At 41.6% G+C, this 16,204-nt stretch overlaps 1 protein-coding gene across 1 annotated transcript; it reads right to left on the minus strand.

Moving 5' to 3' along the window:
- Positions 1–6,097: 6,097 nt before the first annotated feature.
- Positions 6,098–10,357, minus strand: fgf4 (fibroblast growth factor 4). Its single transcript, XM_029426587.1, has 3 exons — positions 9,961–10,357; positions 8,667–8,770; positions 6,098–6,766 (listed from the first exon to the last, which is right to left on the minus strand). The coding sequence occupies exons 1-3, from the start codon at positions 10,355–10,357 to the stop codon at positions 6,590–6,592; spliced, it is 678 nt and encodes a 225-aa protein (XP_029282447.1). The 3' UTR covers positions 6,098–6,589.
- Between the last annotated feature and the right edge of the window lie 5,847 nt (positions 10,358–16,204).

The raw sequence follows: 16,204 nt of genomic DNA on the forward strand, positions 1-16,204 counted from the left end.
GCTGTCGCGGCCCGGCAGCAGAAACAGGGGGCTGTGGCGGTCCGGCAGCAGGAACAGGGGTCTGCCACAGGGGGCTGCCATAGCCAGATCCGGAACTGAAGCAGGTACTGCTGGGCAGAGCCGCGGCTCGGAGGCAGGAACTGCTGGAATATGTTGCGGCCCAGCAGCATTAGCTGGGGTGTGAAACTTTATGTGCCACCATTTGAAGCTCTTGCTATGAAGCCTGGAAGTCCTCCGAAGACTGCGAGGTCCTCCCAGGGCCAGGCGAGTACCCAAAAATGGGTTAGGGACATCCTAACTGGGAGCTCTTGTCCACTCACCGTAATTACAAACAAGAGTATAAGGGGTCATAACTCTCATCGTTATAAAGATCATTGTCCCAGATGTTCGCTGGGTCCATCTCTTGGTCAGATCGTTCTGTTAAGACTCTGTAAAGTTGAGGACCCAAATGCAGAACGCAAGACAATGTTAACAAAAAGAGAGCTTTATTTAGCAAAGCTTACAATTCCAAAAATCGAGAAGAGAAAAAACTGAAAAAACACAAACCAGGTAAGACACGACATAGCATGGGGAAGCACAGGGAACCATGGGTGAAACACAAATGACGATCTGACAAGGCACACTGGGACAGACAGGGATATATACACACAGACACTAAACAAGGGAACAAGACACAGCTGGGGGAAAAATGCAAAAACACAAGGGCAGGGTGAATGGACACAGCAGAAACAAATTAACAATCACAGAGACCAGAACAACACAAGGACAGGAAGTAAAACACGACATGATACAAGGGGAGTGAGCATTTCAAAATAAAACAGGAAATGCAAATCGAGAGTTGTGACAAGTTGCTCCTAGTGACCCTTATAGTTGACACTAGATCCTGGTAAAGATACAAAGTTATTCTCAGAGCATCTTAGCCCCAAAGTGGTGGACTGGCTGACCTACATTGCCATCCCCAGAGCCATGCTCAGCAGAGCCTGAGATACCCTGACTTTTGGTCCCAAGAATGAGTCAAGCTTAGAAGATTCAGGATCCAACATTTCCCATAACTTCAACTCAACAGCGTCTTTCATTATTCTTAATGTCTTCATGTTTTAAAGTTTCAAGCCTAAGGTTTAAAAGCTCTTTCAGAGGCTGCACCTCTCCCTTGAATGGAAATATTTGACATGTTTGGTGCCTATTTCTTCACACATTTCCAAGAAAATCCTAACAAATTGGGTGTCTTTGTAAACTTTGGGATTTTAGCTACAATATAAAAACATCATAAGTTTGTGGTTTGATTGCACAGTGTGAATTTCAAAAGATTCAAAAGCTTTATTGTCATATGCACAAAAGCTACAACGTGGTTGTTGGCAATGGAAATCTTAAGTCCCTCCGACAATGCAACATACAGTATACTTAAGACAAAAAATAAATAAAATAATGCAAGAGACTTAACGGTGCAAGTAGAATGCAGGAATAAGTAGAATATATACGTATAAAATATAATAATATACAACAGAATGTAAAATCTTAAATACTGTACAGTGGAATACAGTGCACTGTAATAATATATAAATATGTGGATATGTGGAGTAAACAGTGGTGTGTGTACTATAAACACATGTAAATAGTGACACTTCACAGAGCTCAGGAGTTCAACAGTCTCATGGCCTGTGGGATAAAACTGTCCCTGAGTCTGCTGGTACCGTCTGCCAGACGTTGCTGGAGGGATGGGGGTCTTTGATGATCCTGTGTGTCTTCTTCCTGCACCGCTGGGTGTAGAGCTCCTCCATGGATGACAGCTCCGTCCTGGTGATGTGCTGAGCAGTGTTCACCTTCTGTAGACTCTTACTGTTGAGGGCGGTGCAGCTGCCATACCAGGCCGTGATGCAGCCAGTCAGGAGACTCTGGATGGTGCACCTGTAGAAGTTGTCTCTCTGCCTATGTGACGGTGTTTGTGTGATGAGTCCAGGTCAGGTCCTCACTGATGTGAACCCAGAGGAACCTGAAGCTGCTGACTCTCTCCACCGTAGTCCTGTTGATGGTTGATGTCCCCCTCTCTGTTGCTTCCTGTAATCCACAATCAGCTCCTTAGTTTTGCTGACGTTGAGATGGAGGTTGTTGTCCTGGCACCAAATTGTCAGGGCTCAGACCTCCTCTCTCTCTACGCGTCTTGTCTTAGTCGGTGATCAGGACGATGGTGGTCGTGTCATCAGAAAACTTGATGATGGTGTTGGAGTTGTATGTGGCCACGCAGTCGTGTGTGAACAGGGAGTAGAGGAGAGGGCTGACCACGCAGCCCTGAGGGACTCCGGTGTTGGCGGTCAGGATGGAGGAGGTGATGTTGGCCACCCATACTGCCTGGGGTCTGCCCGTCAGGAAGTTCAGGATCCAGTCACAGAGAGCTGGTGAGCCCGAGGTCCCTGAGACACCATGACGATCTTAGAGGGGCACAGTGGTGTTGAATCCTGAACTGTATCCTGAACTGTAGTCAATTCAAATATTCTCACATATGTGTTCCACTGATCCAGGTGGGGGAGGGCAGTGTGAGGGGTGAGGGCGATGGCGTCGTCAGTGGACCTGTTTGCAGAGGCTCCAGTGAGGCAGGAAGGGAGGAGGTTATGTAGGTGTTAACTAACTGCTCAAAGCACTTTGTAGCGACTGATCAGTGGGTCAGTGGGTCAGATGGACCTCAGGTCAATACTGTTGACCACCACACGAGCACTATACTAAGATGTATACAGATTAAAGGTGAGGACGGAGAGTCTCAGTCAAAGCTGTGCAGTATGTGTCTGGATTAGCAGCAGTCGCATGCTGGAGGATGTTGTGGCTGTACGTGTACGTGCATATGTGTAACCCCAATCCCACCACAAACATTCTGCTGATTGTTGGGATATAAAAATTTAGCTTGTTAAACTCTCTTGATTACTTACAGATTGTGTTGCTTTATGTTATTTATAAATGACATTATACCATGAATACACTCGGTGTCACACATACATATTTTTTTATTGAAAAAGTACTGAATCATAAAAGACAATGTTATTACAAAAATACAGATAACAACACTCCTTACATTTACAGAATCATGATTTTATTGTCAACTTGCCTTAAGTTAGACTTTAGCCATGTGCACAGCACATACAGTGTGACATTTTATTAGGCCCTGTATAAAACTACAGGACAACTGATAAAAGTAGTTGATACAAAATTGTCATAAGACCACAGGACTTATAGATAGTACAGTATCATATCATCACTCACAAAATAAAATCCTTTCACTGAACGCAGGTATCCAGGCCGCAGACTTAGAGAGAAATGTCAACGGTTTACGGTTCATAGATGTGTCAGAAGCAGTTTAGCAATGCAATCCAGTCCTGTAACTAGAGGCTAACTTAATTTTTTACTGTTTGTTTCTCAGTCTTTTCCTTCCATGTCTTATTCTGATTCCCGAATAAAATAAAGTCATTTAAATAACTTCACAGCAACATTAGAACAAATGTTTATGTTACTCTGGATACTCCACCATCCTATTAGTGTTGTGGACTCTTTCTTCAATACAAAGAAGTTGTTCTTTGGATTATCAGGGACACTGTTTTTATTTTTTTCAAGAAGGAGGTACATGGGCATATTAAAACAACATCTGCAGGATACCACTGGTTAGGTGATCAAATATGTTTTTATTTTGTAATTTTTTTGAATTGACCCTTTAACAGTGATTTAGGAGGACATTTGAGGATTTGGGGTGCTGCTGGGTTTGTCTCTGTGATCAGTGTACAGCAGCCTTTTCTGATCAGCGGTCACTGTCACCCTGCATGTGAATGGGAAACATTTTGCCACAGCCATCACATTCGACTGACTTTAAGAACTCCATTAGTCTTACTTGGACTATAGCTGAATTATCAAATGAGCAGCCGGAGTAGAGGACTGGCCCTGGTTCAGTGACTGAGGGCAGAACGGTATTCTACTGTAAACATGATGCCGGCCATGCAAAGCAGTGTTACCGGAGAACACTGAGCACATGCAGCTGTGAGCAGCAGACAGACTCAGCAGTAGAGCTGCATGCATTACTGCTGCAGCTGAGATGTTGGAGAGGAGATTTAACAAGAGATATCACAGGGCCAGCAGGCAGTGCCTTTTAACTTATTCTGACAAGTTGACATGTATCTGATAGTAGTAAGCCTGCTTAGCTTGGATCAGTCTCCACAGCAATGCTGGTTTGCAGTGTTCACAGCCTAAAGCCACTACAGTGACAGTTTGCATGATGTTTGCTTGAGCTATTTGTAACTTAATACCCAGTGTGTGCGTCCAGTGTGGCTGACCTCTGTGTTAATGCATCATCACTTCTACTGAAGGCACTCTCACTCACCAGTACTATCCCAAACAGGAGTTGGGCTGGTTACAATATATGCTATCGATTGAGGAATGTTGAACTTGAGATTTCAAACCTCATGGATAAAAGACTGAATAAGAAAACAGGAGAGCAAAGAAAAAAACAGAAAACAGGTCTAATGTCAGCAGTCCTTTTTTCTGATCTAGGTTACTGGTGATTGGTGGATTTATTCATCAATTGCACCAAAGCGAGCCAATCAAATGCAACTCACACCTTTAGACAGCAACTTCCACCCAGCTCTGTTGATTTAAAAATGCCCTCCCCCCGAAAGGAATACCAGCACCTTTAGTTACTAGGAGGTTATATTTACAAAATATATAAAGAAAAAATATAGGGTTACTGGCCCTAGCATATAGTACAGTCCAACAGCTGTCTGTAAATATTTCTCCAATGATTATCCTTTCTAAAAGTAAATCACAGGGTAAAGATAGCCGGAACGTGACAAGGCGCAACTAGGACAACATGGCCACCAGAGCTGGGCTGCTGTCAAGTGCAGAGGCTCACAGAGAGACAGAAAGTAAAGCTTGAAAAGGGGTGTTGGTTTAGTAAAAAAGAGGATACACAAGAGGGAATTGGAAACTGGTCCTACCGGAACTGCGGCACAGTGTGTATCCTCAACAAAATGTATTTGTGAGCTTATTTTAACCTGAGTGTGTTGTTGTTCATCACTGCACAAGGAAATGACTGGAGAGGAAATGCACTTAGTAAATGACACTGATGTATAGCCTGAGAAACTCCTTTAAAATTGACTGAATATTTTGCTATACTAAGATACTAAGATCATTAAAGGAATAGTTTTTGATAAACATGCTTATTTGCTTTTTTGCATCTTACTTACAAGACTGCAGGACAAGACTTGCTTGACACTTTTTGTAAGGATTAAACAAATGAGATATAACATGTTAGTTAGAGTTAGGGTTAGTAGTTTAGAGAGGCTGGTAGGTGGATTGTGTTACCTTTGGACAAGAGCCAGGCCAGGCTGCTGGCTGTAGCTTCATTTTTACTGTTAAGACCTGAGAGAGACTTATTCTCAGAAAGAAAGCTAATAATTCACAAACAGTGTTTTTGAATCCTAAAACATTTGAAGTGATTTTAGAGCAAGACTATGTAACCTTTGCAGAACAGCGACCACTGTGGCTAAAAAGGTTTTTTGGACTGAGTTTGGATGTTTTATTGCTTAGAAATTCAGTGTTTCATCTGTAAGAGTAAGACTGTTATATCTTCTTTAAAAAGGATCCATAGTATAATTTCAAGTAAAGTCAAAGATGACAAGGTGAACAACATTTTCTAGAATAGACACATTTTGGCACAACACGCCCAGCACAAAGACTTATTTCTTCAGGTCCAATAGCTACCTGATAATCTGACATAACTTCACATAAAGAACAATCCGATTCCACAGACAAGGCGACAGCTTCACTGTTGCATTTTAGCACTTTGACCTTGCATTTGTACTCCCAAATTCCCCACTTATATAATATCAAAGAGGATGCCGCTCCCTATCTGCAGTCTTATAGGTCTGACTGAGATTGACAGCAGAAAAGTTCAGAGTTCACCACCCCCTGTCGGAGCTATAAACAGACCAATGGAAGTTGTGGGGGTTCTTTGACTCTCTCTCTCTCTCTCTCTCTCTCTCTCTCTCTCTCTCTCTCTCTCTCTCTCTCTCTCTCTCTCTCTCTCTCTCTGGCAGTAAGATGATACTGTTTCAATTAGGCTCCAGTGCCACACAAAGGAGTTGGAGGATTTGGCAATCAGTGCCACTTCTGACACCAAAGACTCTTGCTCCTCATTTTTTTAGTATAAGACTCAAAAAGGTTGTGTTCTGTTGGAAATCATAAAAAAACATAGTATAGCCATAAACGTCCAAACGTCTCCACTGTTGCGTATTTTCCCATCAGTCCAAAGAAAACCAACATCTGAAGACAGGATTTCATTCAGTAGCAGCAAATATCTGATAAATTAGAAAATGAAAACATAAATAACGTGTTTACCATCTTTGATCCCCTCTTACTCCCTTCAGTGAAAAGACATCCCCTCCTAAAAAAATACAAAACTGTTGTTTAACATAAATAAATAAAAACTGAATATATACAAAGCAAAAGATCAAATATAATACACTTGCATAAAGCTTGGAGTAAAAGTGCATCATGGTTTGGAGTCCCCCCCCCTCCCTCTGTCTCCGTATTGAGGTGAAGTCTATTTATGAGGCCACTAGATTCTTGGCAAGAAATGTGTCACCGTCATGGCGGGTGACACTCGGTTTCCTCTTTTTGTTTTGCCGTTCTTACTCAGGCCGATGAACATCCTCGGGTAGGCCATCGACTCGTAGGAGTTGTAGTTGTTGGCGAGGAGCTTCTCTTTGAACTTACACTCGTTGTTGTAGTGGAACTGAAGGAGAAAAGATGGAGATATACGGATTATTTGAAAATTCTAATTGTTTGAAGTCAGAGACAAAACAAAGTAGCTGGGACATTTTTGTTCAGGGGGGGGTTCAAGTCTGTATTGTTCGTTGTGATTACTATCAAACAATTGCTTTATTTCTGACCACAACACTATTGTACAACAGCTGTTTCACTCAGAGGTTTCCACAAAAAACGAGATTGTCAAATACTGAATCTTGAGAGTGTGCTATTTTCTCTCAGTAAGTGGAATAAATTGCTTGTGAGCTGAGACTCATGAGGCTCTTTGCAATTGTATTTTCTTATTAACTCATCTTAGACTGTTGCTTTATTTGTGTATGGTGTTGTAATCTTCCATTAAAACTCAAGATATGGCTTAGCTTTGCTAGAAACATCCGTAGCATGTCACAGCAGTATCACAAGCTGTTACATTACATCCAAAAACCTGGCATTAACATGCGTCTTTGTTGATCCGATCACAAGTGGACAGCTCTAATATGACAGTTTGCCCCTGGCATTAACATGCATCTCTACTGACCCCATGTGATCGGATCTCACTCCCCCGCTCTATATGCAAATGTACACGTGCATCATTACTGTTTGCATATACAAAATACATATTTTAATTAAATTATTTTCGGTATGGTTGTGTTTGCTGTGTGTGTATATCTTTCAGTTGTTACTGTCACATAAAACATACATTATTACAGAAACGTGTGACAGAAAAGAGTGCTGCCTACAGTCTTTGCCTGGGTGCTGATGGCCGTACTTTCCTCCGCCCAAAGGCTGTATCAGTAAAGGGGCTAATAGGTTTGGATTTTCGGACACATTAGGTGAATATAAGTATAAGCTTTGTGTGTTTGACAACACAGAGCTCCAGAGAGCCGGGGATAAGAACAGGCGAGCGGGGGTCGGATCAGTGCAGAGCATCGGTACAAACACCCGACACATAACTGACAGCATGATGATAACATCCAAAACACAAGATTCAATTGGTGGTTTATGTTACATGAGAAATACTTTCAAAATACTGTAGTTTGAAAATACAGAAATGGGCAAAATACACAGCTACCTTTAGCTTAGAGTCATGGACAAAGCCAGCGGATGATTATTACTTCGGCCTACGCAGACGACGTCAGTTGTGTAGGCGGTCCTTCAATGTGTCCCAGGAAGCATTATGTACACACTACTAAAATAATGTGGCCACATGCGGCCCAGACCACCTCCCAATGTGGTCTGAGCGATCGGGTCTCAGTGCGTCCTCAATGTGTCTTGGGTGCCGTATAAACCTTTTACCGTTAGTGGGAAATATCTGCTATTTAGTCATTTAGTCTGACGTTATTTATAATTTGGGATATATATATATATTTTTTTAATTGTAACTAAAAGTCATCCCAGTTTACATCATTATTAAATACTATTTTTGATCAGGTGTCAGTCAAACACGTCCACATGACCTCTTCCTCTTAACAGGCCATATATTAGTAAGCACACATGAGTTTTGTCCATTGATAGCTAACAGTCACCGCTGGCAGTCACTGGGTATACATATTCAGTAACAACTGGTCTCTAGGGTGCATATTGATTAATTCTAATTGAATTACTAATTAATTTAGTAAATCTCTAAATGCACACTTATGTTATAGCAAGGCTGAGTTTAAGAAGAGGTGGTGCAACTGACTCCTGAACTGCACCTAGATTTTAGAATTTATTTTGCAGCGACTGACAGTTAACATGGACCACACCAAGATAATGTCCTCAGTATCTTTCTGTGAAAGACTCTGGAGGGACTATGGTGATCATCTTATATGTCAATTCCTGTATTTTAGACTTAATGACATCAAACAAATAAATAAGGTGTCAGTCAATCACAGTGTTGGTACACTCACAGATCCGTACAGCTTTCCCCGCTGGTTCATGGCCACAAAGAGTCTGCTGCGAAGGCCCAGCAGAGTCACTACTCCTCTCTCCACCGGAGAGATCTGCAGAAGACCTTCATGGAAAACAAACCACACTCACTGAAACATAGAACCAAACCTGCTGCTCCACACAGAGACTCTGACATTACTGTATGTGTCCCAGAAGATGAGCTGGATAGTCAGGAGCTCATCACAAAGCTAAATGAATGAATGCATCTCTGTGTTTCAAAAGTCACAAAAGACTAATATTTCCACTGAGGTTTGGTTCTTTACAACTGACCAAATGCAGCATTATTGTATTGTTTTGTAAATCTGTGGAGATAAATGGCATTAAATACAAAGCTTTATACTGATGCAGTTTCTCACTTGGCCTGGCCAAGCTAGTGAGTTACAGTGTGTGTGTGTGTGTATGTGTGTGTGTGTGTGTGTGTGTGTGTGTGTGTGTGTGTGTGTGTGTGTGTGTGTGTGTGTGTGTGTGTGTGTGTGTGTCTGTGTGTGTGTGTCTTTGTCCTTTGTTCCTGCTATCATTTTAAAATGCTTTACAGAGGCTTAAATTCCTCACAGAGATTTCCTGTAATGTATCTCCCTGAATTCTTATGCCTTGTCTCGAAATAGTACAGAGGCAGCACAAAAAGCCCAACATGCTTTAAGTTCTCCAGGGCAGCCTGTCAATTCCACAGCTTGCATTTTTTGTGTCCCCCCCAAAAGGACCATGCTTCACAAACAAGGGATGACAGGAATTACATTTGACATGATAGGTAAATCAAAATGTGTTATTCTTCATGTCTGCACATGTGAGTCAGTGAATGACTTTGTCTGGGCCACACTGCTGGGGTTAATCTGTGTTAACAGATGGGTCTATGCGCTGTGTCCTAACTTTAGGTGCTGGCTGGCCGCTGGCCTGGATCACAGCGAGCTCTGGTTACCAGAAGGCGGAAAGCACCAGCACATACATGCTCAGCAGCACTACAGAAGGTCTCCAGATGTTGGATCAATATCTGTAAACTGTTCACTGACTGACAGCATGACATGAGTGTTGATTGGATCAGGTGTCAGCAGCTGGAGAAAGTGACTAAAAAAATTCTTCAAATGTTATAAAACCAAATTTCTCAACTTTTACAGAAAACTTTGCTTCTATTGTTGTTATTTAAAACCAATGTATTTCCTACTGTAAGAAACTGTGAGTTACAATAAACGTGTTGAAAGTGAGGAAATAAATAAACAGCTGCTTATATCTAATTAGTAAATAATTGACTAAACTTACTGTGACGGTTTTCGTTGTGTACTCCCGTTATTCTACCATCCGGTAACACCTGAATATGAAAGCCGATCCCCACGTTGCAATAGAGGCGCCGCAACCTTTTAATGCCCAGCAGATAGTCGCCGTCCCGGTTGATCACGTCCCGCTTCTCCCCCGGGATCCGCGCCAGGGACCGGGAGTAGAGTGCCTCCCAGCGGTCCGCCGTGCCGTTCAAGCCGGGGGCGCATCCCGCCAGTCCGGTCACCAGGCCCAGGACCAGGACCGTTTGCAGGGCCGCCAGAGAGCCCATCCCGGGTCTGGCTCTGACAGAAGCCTCCCGGCGTTTGCCTTTCCAATGAAGCGAGAATAAGAAGAAGAAGCAGTGGCGCGGCAGAGAGGAGCGTGTGGAAGTTGCGCTCATTCCCAGACCGACAGGCGCACTGGCTTCAGCGCTGGAGCGACATTGATCTGCATGGACGCTGTGCAGCCATGCCTCTATATTTATACCTGCAGACACATTACATCACAGCTCCACACTTAGAATAAATCTACTAACTACATTTTTACAATCAGGCGCACCAAACAGAGCTGGAGGCTTTATTGAAATCAAATAATAGCTGCCTTATCTGAGAGAAAAGTCAGGAGTTTGTAGAAAATACATGAATAAAGGCGTTATTATGATAAAAAACTTCTTTGTGTGAGGCTTTCATTATCAGCAGCAGAATATCATTATTTATGTATGGGAGGATGTAAAATAGGAAACGGCCAAGTTAACAGACCGTGGTGTCGAGACAGGAGACAGTTCTATAAATGAACAATAACAGGAAAAAACACAGGTCCAATTCAACCAAATGAAAAAAGCGCTAACTTAAGACTGGTAGAAGGGAAATCATGTCCCGGGCCCTTATAGAAAACAATGGTAAGACTAAATAGAGAGTTTGCAGCATGATAAGTAGGCTGTCATTGTTGGCCAAAACTTTACCCAGTTCTGACGTTACAACTGAATCACTTCTGTGACCAAGTCTGTGAACTGTCATATGTGTTAATAGACCATGTATCTGTTTTGTATTAAAATAAATAAACCTTGTATGATGTGAAAATATACCTCCTGAAGAAAGTGTGCCATCAGAAACTCTTAAACTTTAGTCCTCACAAATGATTTTAGCCTGGTTGTGTTATGTGATTTATATTTTATTACAATGTTTTGTTTGTTTGTCTTATTATTGTATTTCATGTCTCTTTTGAGTACTGAAAGCCGACCCTATCTGTGTTATATTCAGGGATGTTATTGATGGCAAACCCAGGGAAACCCAGTGTGCTTGCCATTTCATGTGCAGCTACCACCTCTGGACTTGTGCAGGCCTAAATCAAAGTAAGTAGTATCAATTTATTGCAAACTTCGAATGCTTCTCTAAAATAATAGATTTTTGTTTAAATGATTTGTTGTTTGAATTATATTAACCAACTGGTGTCATGGCAGCATGTCTTTGATGCGTCATACTTGACAGTCATTCAGATGCACTGGTGCATTACTTTTGATGTCTATTGAAATAAACCAAACTAAATGGCTTACCCTCCCTTTATGTCACAATTTCATCACTGCTATTATCCCTGCTAAATATATGTTGAACACTACCATTTAGCCTGTCTGTTGAGTGTCTTATTATTTAACTTTATGTTCGAGCACTGAAGGTCTTCCCTCTCTGTCAGCCCAGAGACACAGTCCTTTGATCTCTGGGGTGGCTCGGCCCTGCTCCTCATTGACCACGCATGACATGTTTTCTCACGTTCACATTCGGCTGATCCTCAATGTACAACAACATTGTTTCATTGTGTGCTGCTTAAATAGCTCCATGAATGCAGTCAGATCTTAGAGACAATCCTGTGGTGTTGAGGCGCCTGGTTGAAAACTTCCAAGCCCCCAAAATGGCCGATATACCAGCCAACCAACAGAACCCAGTCTGGCAGTCTGGTGGACGGACCAAAATAATGCCAGTAGTCCATCAGAAATCCAGGATGGCTGACAAGGACCTGAACAAGGGCTATCATATAAAATCCATCAACCTCAAGGCCAACTTGTATACTCCAGAACACTTTATGGACCACATGATATCCAGAACCACATATGGACCACTGGATCTCCACGACACCTTATGAACCACTGGATCTCCAGGACACCTTATGGACCACAGGATCTCCAGGACACCTTATGGACCACTGGACCTCCAGGACTGCTTATGGGCCACTAGATCTTTGGGACCTCATGGGCTGATGGACTGTTAGACCTTCAGGACAACTGATGGATTGTGGGGCCTCTGCACCAGCGATGTAGCTGGATGGCTGAGAAAACCAGGCCACCAGTCAACAGTCATTTCACCACCAGTACAATTGATCCATCCTTAATCTCTGTAGCAGAGGATTACTGGACCTTCTGGGTAGCTGGTGGACCCTTGGACTTATCGGAGCCAGGTGGACTGGTTGATCATAGGATCTCTAGGATGACCCATGGAATCTGAGCTGGCTGTTTCAGAGTGTCCCTGGAATTGAAGACCTGAGGACGTTTGTAGCTGAGTAGACCAGCAAGTCTTGTGCTGTCGCTGTCCATGGTTCTGTAATCTCCTTTTATCACTTTAAAATATAGGTTGGTTGATATGTTTCTCTCCAGTCACTTTGGGATTTGTAAGTTATGTATGGCTTTATTTTTTGTTTATGTTGTACCGAAGCCATTGTGGTTTTAGGTTACATGTACGCAATGAATTATGCTGAGGGAAAGAGGTTTAAGATTTCACTGGGTGACAGCTGCAATTCAGATCCTAAAATGTCTCAACATTCAACGCAAGCATTCGTTCACCGACTTGTTTATTCAACTTGTCCAAAGCTATGCACTACATATTCTTGTAATTTGTAAATGCAGGACAATGACAATGCTTTTTGAATTTACTTTTGATCACAAAGCAATATCAGCGATTATAACTATGGGAAACCATACTTGTATTGAAGCAGAGCACGCTCTTCCTTTGTTTTTTTGTTTGTCCAAGCATTTTTTCAACCAAAAGTCAACATTTGAAGTTGAAAGAAACTCAAACTAAAGCATTTTTCCAACATTGAAAATATAGTGTCCATAGAGTGTATAGAAAGTGAGTTGGTCTTCTGAATGTTGAGTTCATGAAAAGTTAATTTCGTCATGATTGGGGCAGAATTCAATCCATTATTTATTTCCCTTATTCCTTTTTTTATGTGTGAAAAGGTGTCTTACCTGTTGGTGAATGTATATCCAGTGACATGTTCATATATATCCAAACAGAGGAGGAGTGATATTTCCTCTGATATTGTTGGCGAGTGCAGTTGGATGCCTTCCAGATAGACAGCTGTCACTGAACTGCTTCCAGACTGGATTCGCTAAGTGACTTGTACCAATAATAATAATAATAATAATAATAAATTGTATTTATAAAGCGCCTTTCAAAGCTAAAAGCAATCTCAAGGCGCTAAATGTGTCTACATTATGTAATTCCCGGTGGAAAATTTTACTGCTTGGCTTTTTATTGCCACAGAATTTACTATTTGTTATCCAGGCCTATGTGTACTTTTTAAAAGCAAAACAAAGTGGCCTTTTTCTAAATATTCAGATTACTGGGGTGAATATGACAACATTATTAGTGACTTTGTTCAACTATGGTTCAAGGTTATGGTTTAAGGTGATGTCCTTCGGCTGAGCGTTTGAAAATCTTTCATTCTGTTGGTAAAAAGATGAACATTTTGATGCTTGTTGAAACATCCCCTGAGTCATAAAGAGCAACATTTTATATCCTTTGCTTTTTTGTTACTATTCTATGCGAGTCTGAAGTGATTGGATATGTCATGTGTTTACTGGCTATGGGCTGCCTGCAGAGGGCATTGAGCAGCTCTGCCGGACTGAGACCGGTCGAATTAGATGCACATACACAGGAGGCAGCGGGCGCGGTGTCTGTAGGAGAGACAACCATCTGCCTCTAGAGGTCACTATTTACAAGTGAACCCTCCTGTACTGCAGTCACCCCCTCTGAGCTCAGGGACCAGTTAATCCTAATAATAACTAAATGAACAAACTGTGTCACATGTTTGTAGAAAGACTGCTTTGCTGGCTGAGAGTAAAAAAAAAAAGTCCCCTTCTGACACATTTGCAACATTCAGTACCAGCAGAGAGCGAGTGCAAATTCAATTCTATTTTTATACACATGTAACATGATGATGATAGCATAACACACATCCTTCAGTCATTTAGTCACAACCACATTAATGGTTTATTACTAATGCTTTTTACATCACTTATATCCCTTAAATAAGAATAATTTTAGGTTCAAAGGATGGTGAATCCTTTACATTTTTGGTAAATATGCATTTATAAATTAATATATACGTTTTGGCCCAGATCCTCTGTAGCCAGAAGATAAGTGTTCTGTCTAAAACCCCAACCTGACAACCTATAATGTGTAACTGATCTATAAAGCATAGATAAATAATTTTCTTATAAGGCCATTAGTTACAACTTTTAAACCTTTATAAAGGGTGTCTTATAAGAAAGGCTCTGAGATAGCTTTTTACATAAACAAGCATATTCCCATTAGTTCCCAGCTTACTGAAGCTGTGGGGAAAGGTTTCCTCTCTGGATGATGGGCTTACAGTGATTTAGCTAATATGTAATTCACATCAAAATGCTCTCTAATGAATCCTTATCCCTGCACCCCATCAGTCCAGCGGATATTACAGATGAATCTTGTTTTAATTGCCCGCCTGAAAAATCTTAGTAGGGCAAATCCTTCAGCAGGATGTCATGGATAGAAAGGGCACGTAGGAAGAGATTCAGAAGATAGATGTTGCTAAAGGAAACAGACATGCAGGGAGAGGGGCCACAAGAGGCCCTAACCTCTCTGAAAACCCGCATTCCTGTTGAGTAATATTAGAGTTTGGCATTCATAACAAGCCATAGCAAGGTGTTACACTTTGTATGACACAGTTTCTGCTTTCAGGAGGGCCTGCCTTGTTTATCCACTCTGCGGCTTTTGGTCGGTGTTTAAAAAAAAAGCCCAAAAGTCTCAGGCGGCATTGCTTCCCAGGCCCCCCTTGGGAGGAGCTATTGTCCGGGCCAGGAAGCCTCCCCAGCCCGCAGGTATAGAATGACAAGGCTTTATATGGAGCTACCTATAGATGGGAGCGAGGCAAGGCAAAACCCGAACATCCAAAAGAGCCCGAATGCTGCTTGTGACACATTTTGCATTGATGGTTGTCTTTGTAGTTTCTGTTTCACCGTGTTGCAGCAACAGGTGCAGCACTTTAACAAATGAGCTGCAGCGGGGAGAGAGCAATAATGTCAAATGTAGAGACAGAGAGACAGAAAGGGGGGGTACAACTCTAAATGCACAACCCCCCTAAGTTGTAATAAACCTAGCTAACCTAGTGTAACAGCCACACCTGTCTACAACAGCTCTACACAGGAGAACCATGGCACAGCAGCCTGCTCCCTATATAATGTGAAGATTACACTGGTCCCACAAGTCATTGTTAGACTATATGTGTGTTTTCTAAGAGGTTATGAAATAACCCTTAGGTTTGACCATTTACAATGTATACATTTACAAGTTATTGGCAATAGCATAGCCTTTATTTGACACTTAAATGAAATGTAAATCTGATCTTATCATTTGAAGCGGAAGTCTTGCTGTTTTGCACATTTTGTTCTAAACAAAATGTGCTATTGTGTGTTTGAGGCGGTGTTGCTTTCAAAGAGCTGCGGCTGAAAGAACAGAAGAAACAAAAACTGAAACTGAGACTTCGTCAACTAAAAAACGTTTTCCACATCTAAAACAAAATGCAACCTTAATTTTACTTACTGAAAAATAAAAACAGATTTCTGAGTTTAGGACTTGTTTCACCTTCACAGCATGATGTTTTGTGAATGCTGGTGTTGGCAGTTTGGTAGATTGTAAAATTGGGTTTAGTTTAAAAACATATTTTTTAGGTTTGGTTACTGTCTTGTACTGTATGTGATGTCAAAACATTGTTTTTCAGTATTTCAACATGGAAGCTCATAATTCCATTAAGATGTGGGGAAGTCCTTCTGAAAGATTATGACGTACACACACAGGTTGAGCTGTCCCATCGTGTCCATAGCTGATTTGTGAGCTGAAATAATCTCTCTATTAAAACACAATAACACTTATTTTAGAAAGAAGAGAAAATAAAACAATTCTAAATGTGAAGACAAACTTTAACTGTGAAAAGTTAGAAC

Source organism: Cottoperca gobio, chromosome 3, assembly GCF_900634415.1.
Source record: "Cottoperca gobio chromosome 3, fCotGob3.1, whole genome shotgun sequence".
Classification (NCBI taxonomy): Eukaryota; Metazoa; Chordata; class Actinopteri; order Perciformes; family Bovichtidae; genus Cottoperca; species Cottoperca gobio.

Coding starts and splice junctions, on each gene's coding strand:
- fgf4 (XM_029426587.1), bottom strand. CDS start 10,357: ATGAGCGCAACTTCCACACGCTCCTCTCTGCCGCGCCACTGCTTCTTC. Junction 8,771..9,960: donor ACACAACGAAAACCGTCACA/GTAAGTTTAGTC, acceptor TTTTCCATGAAG/GTCTTCTGCAGATCTCTCCG. Junction 6,767..8,666: donor GGGGAAAGCTGTACGGATCT/GTGAGTGTACCA, acceptor TTTCTCCTTCAG/TTCCACTACAACAACGAGTG.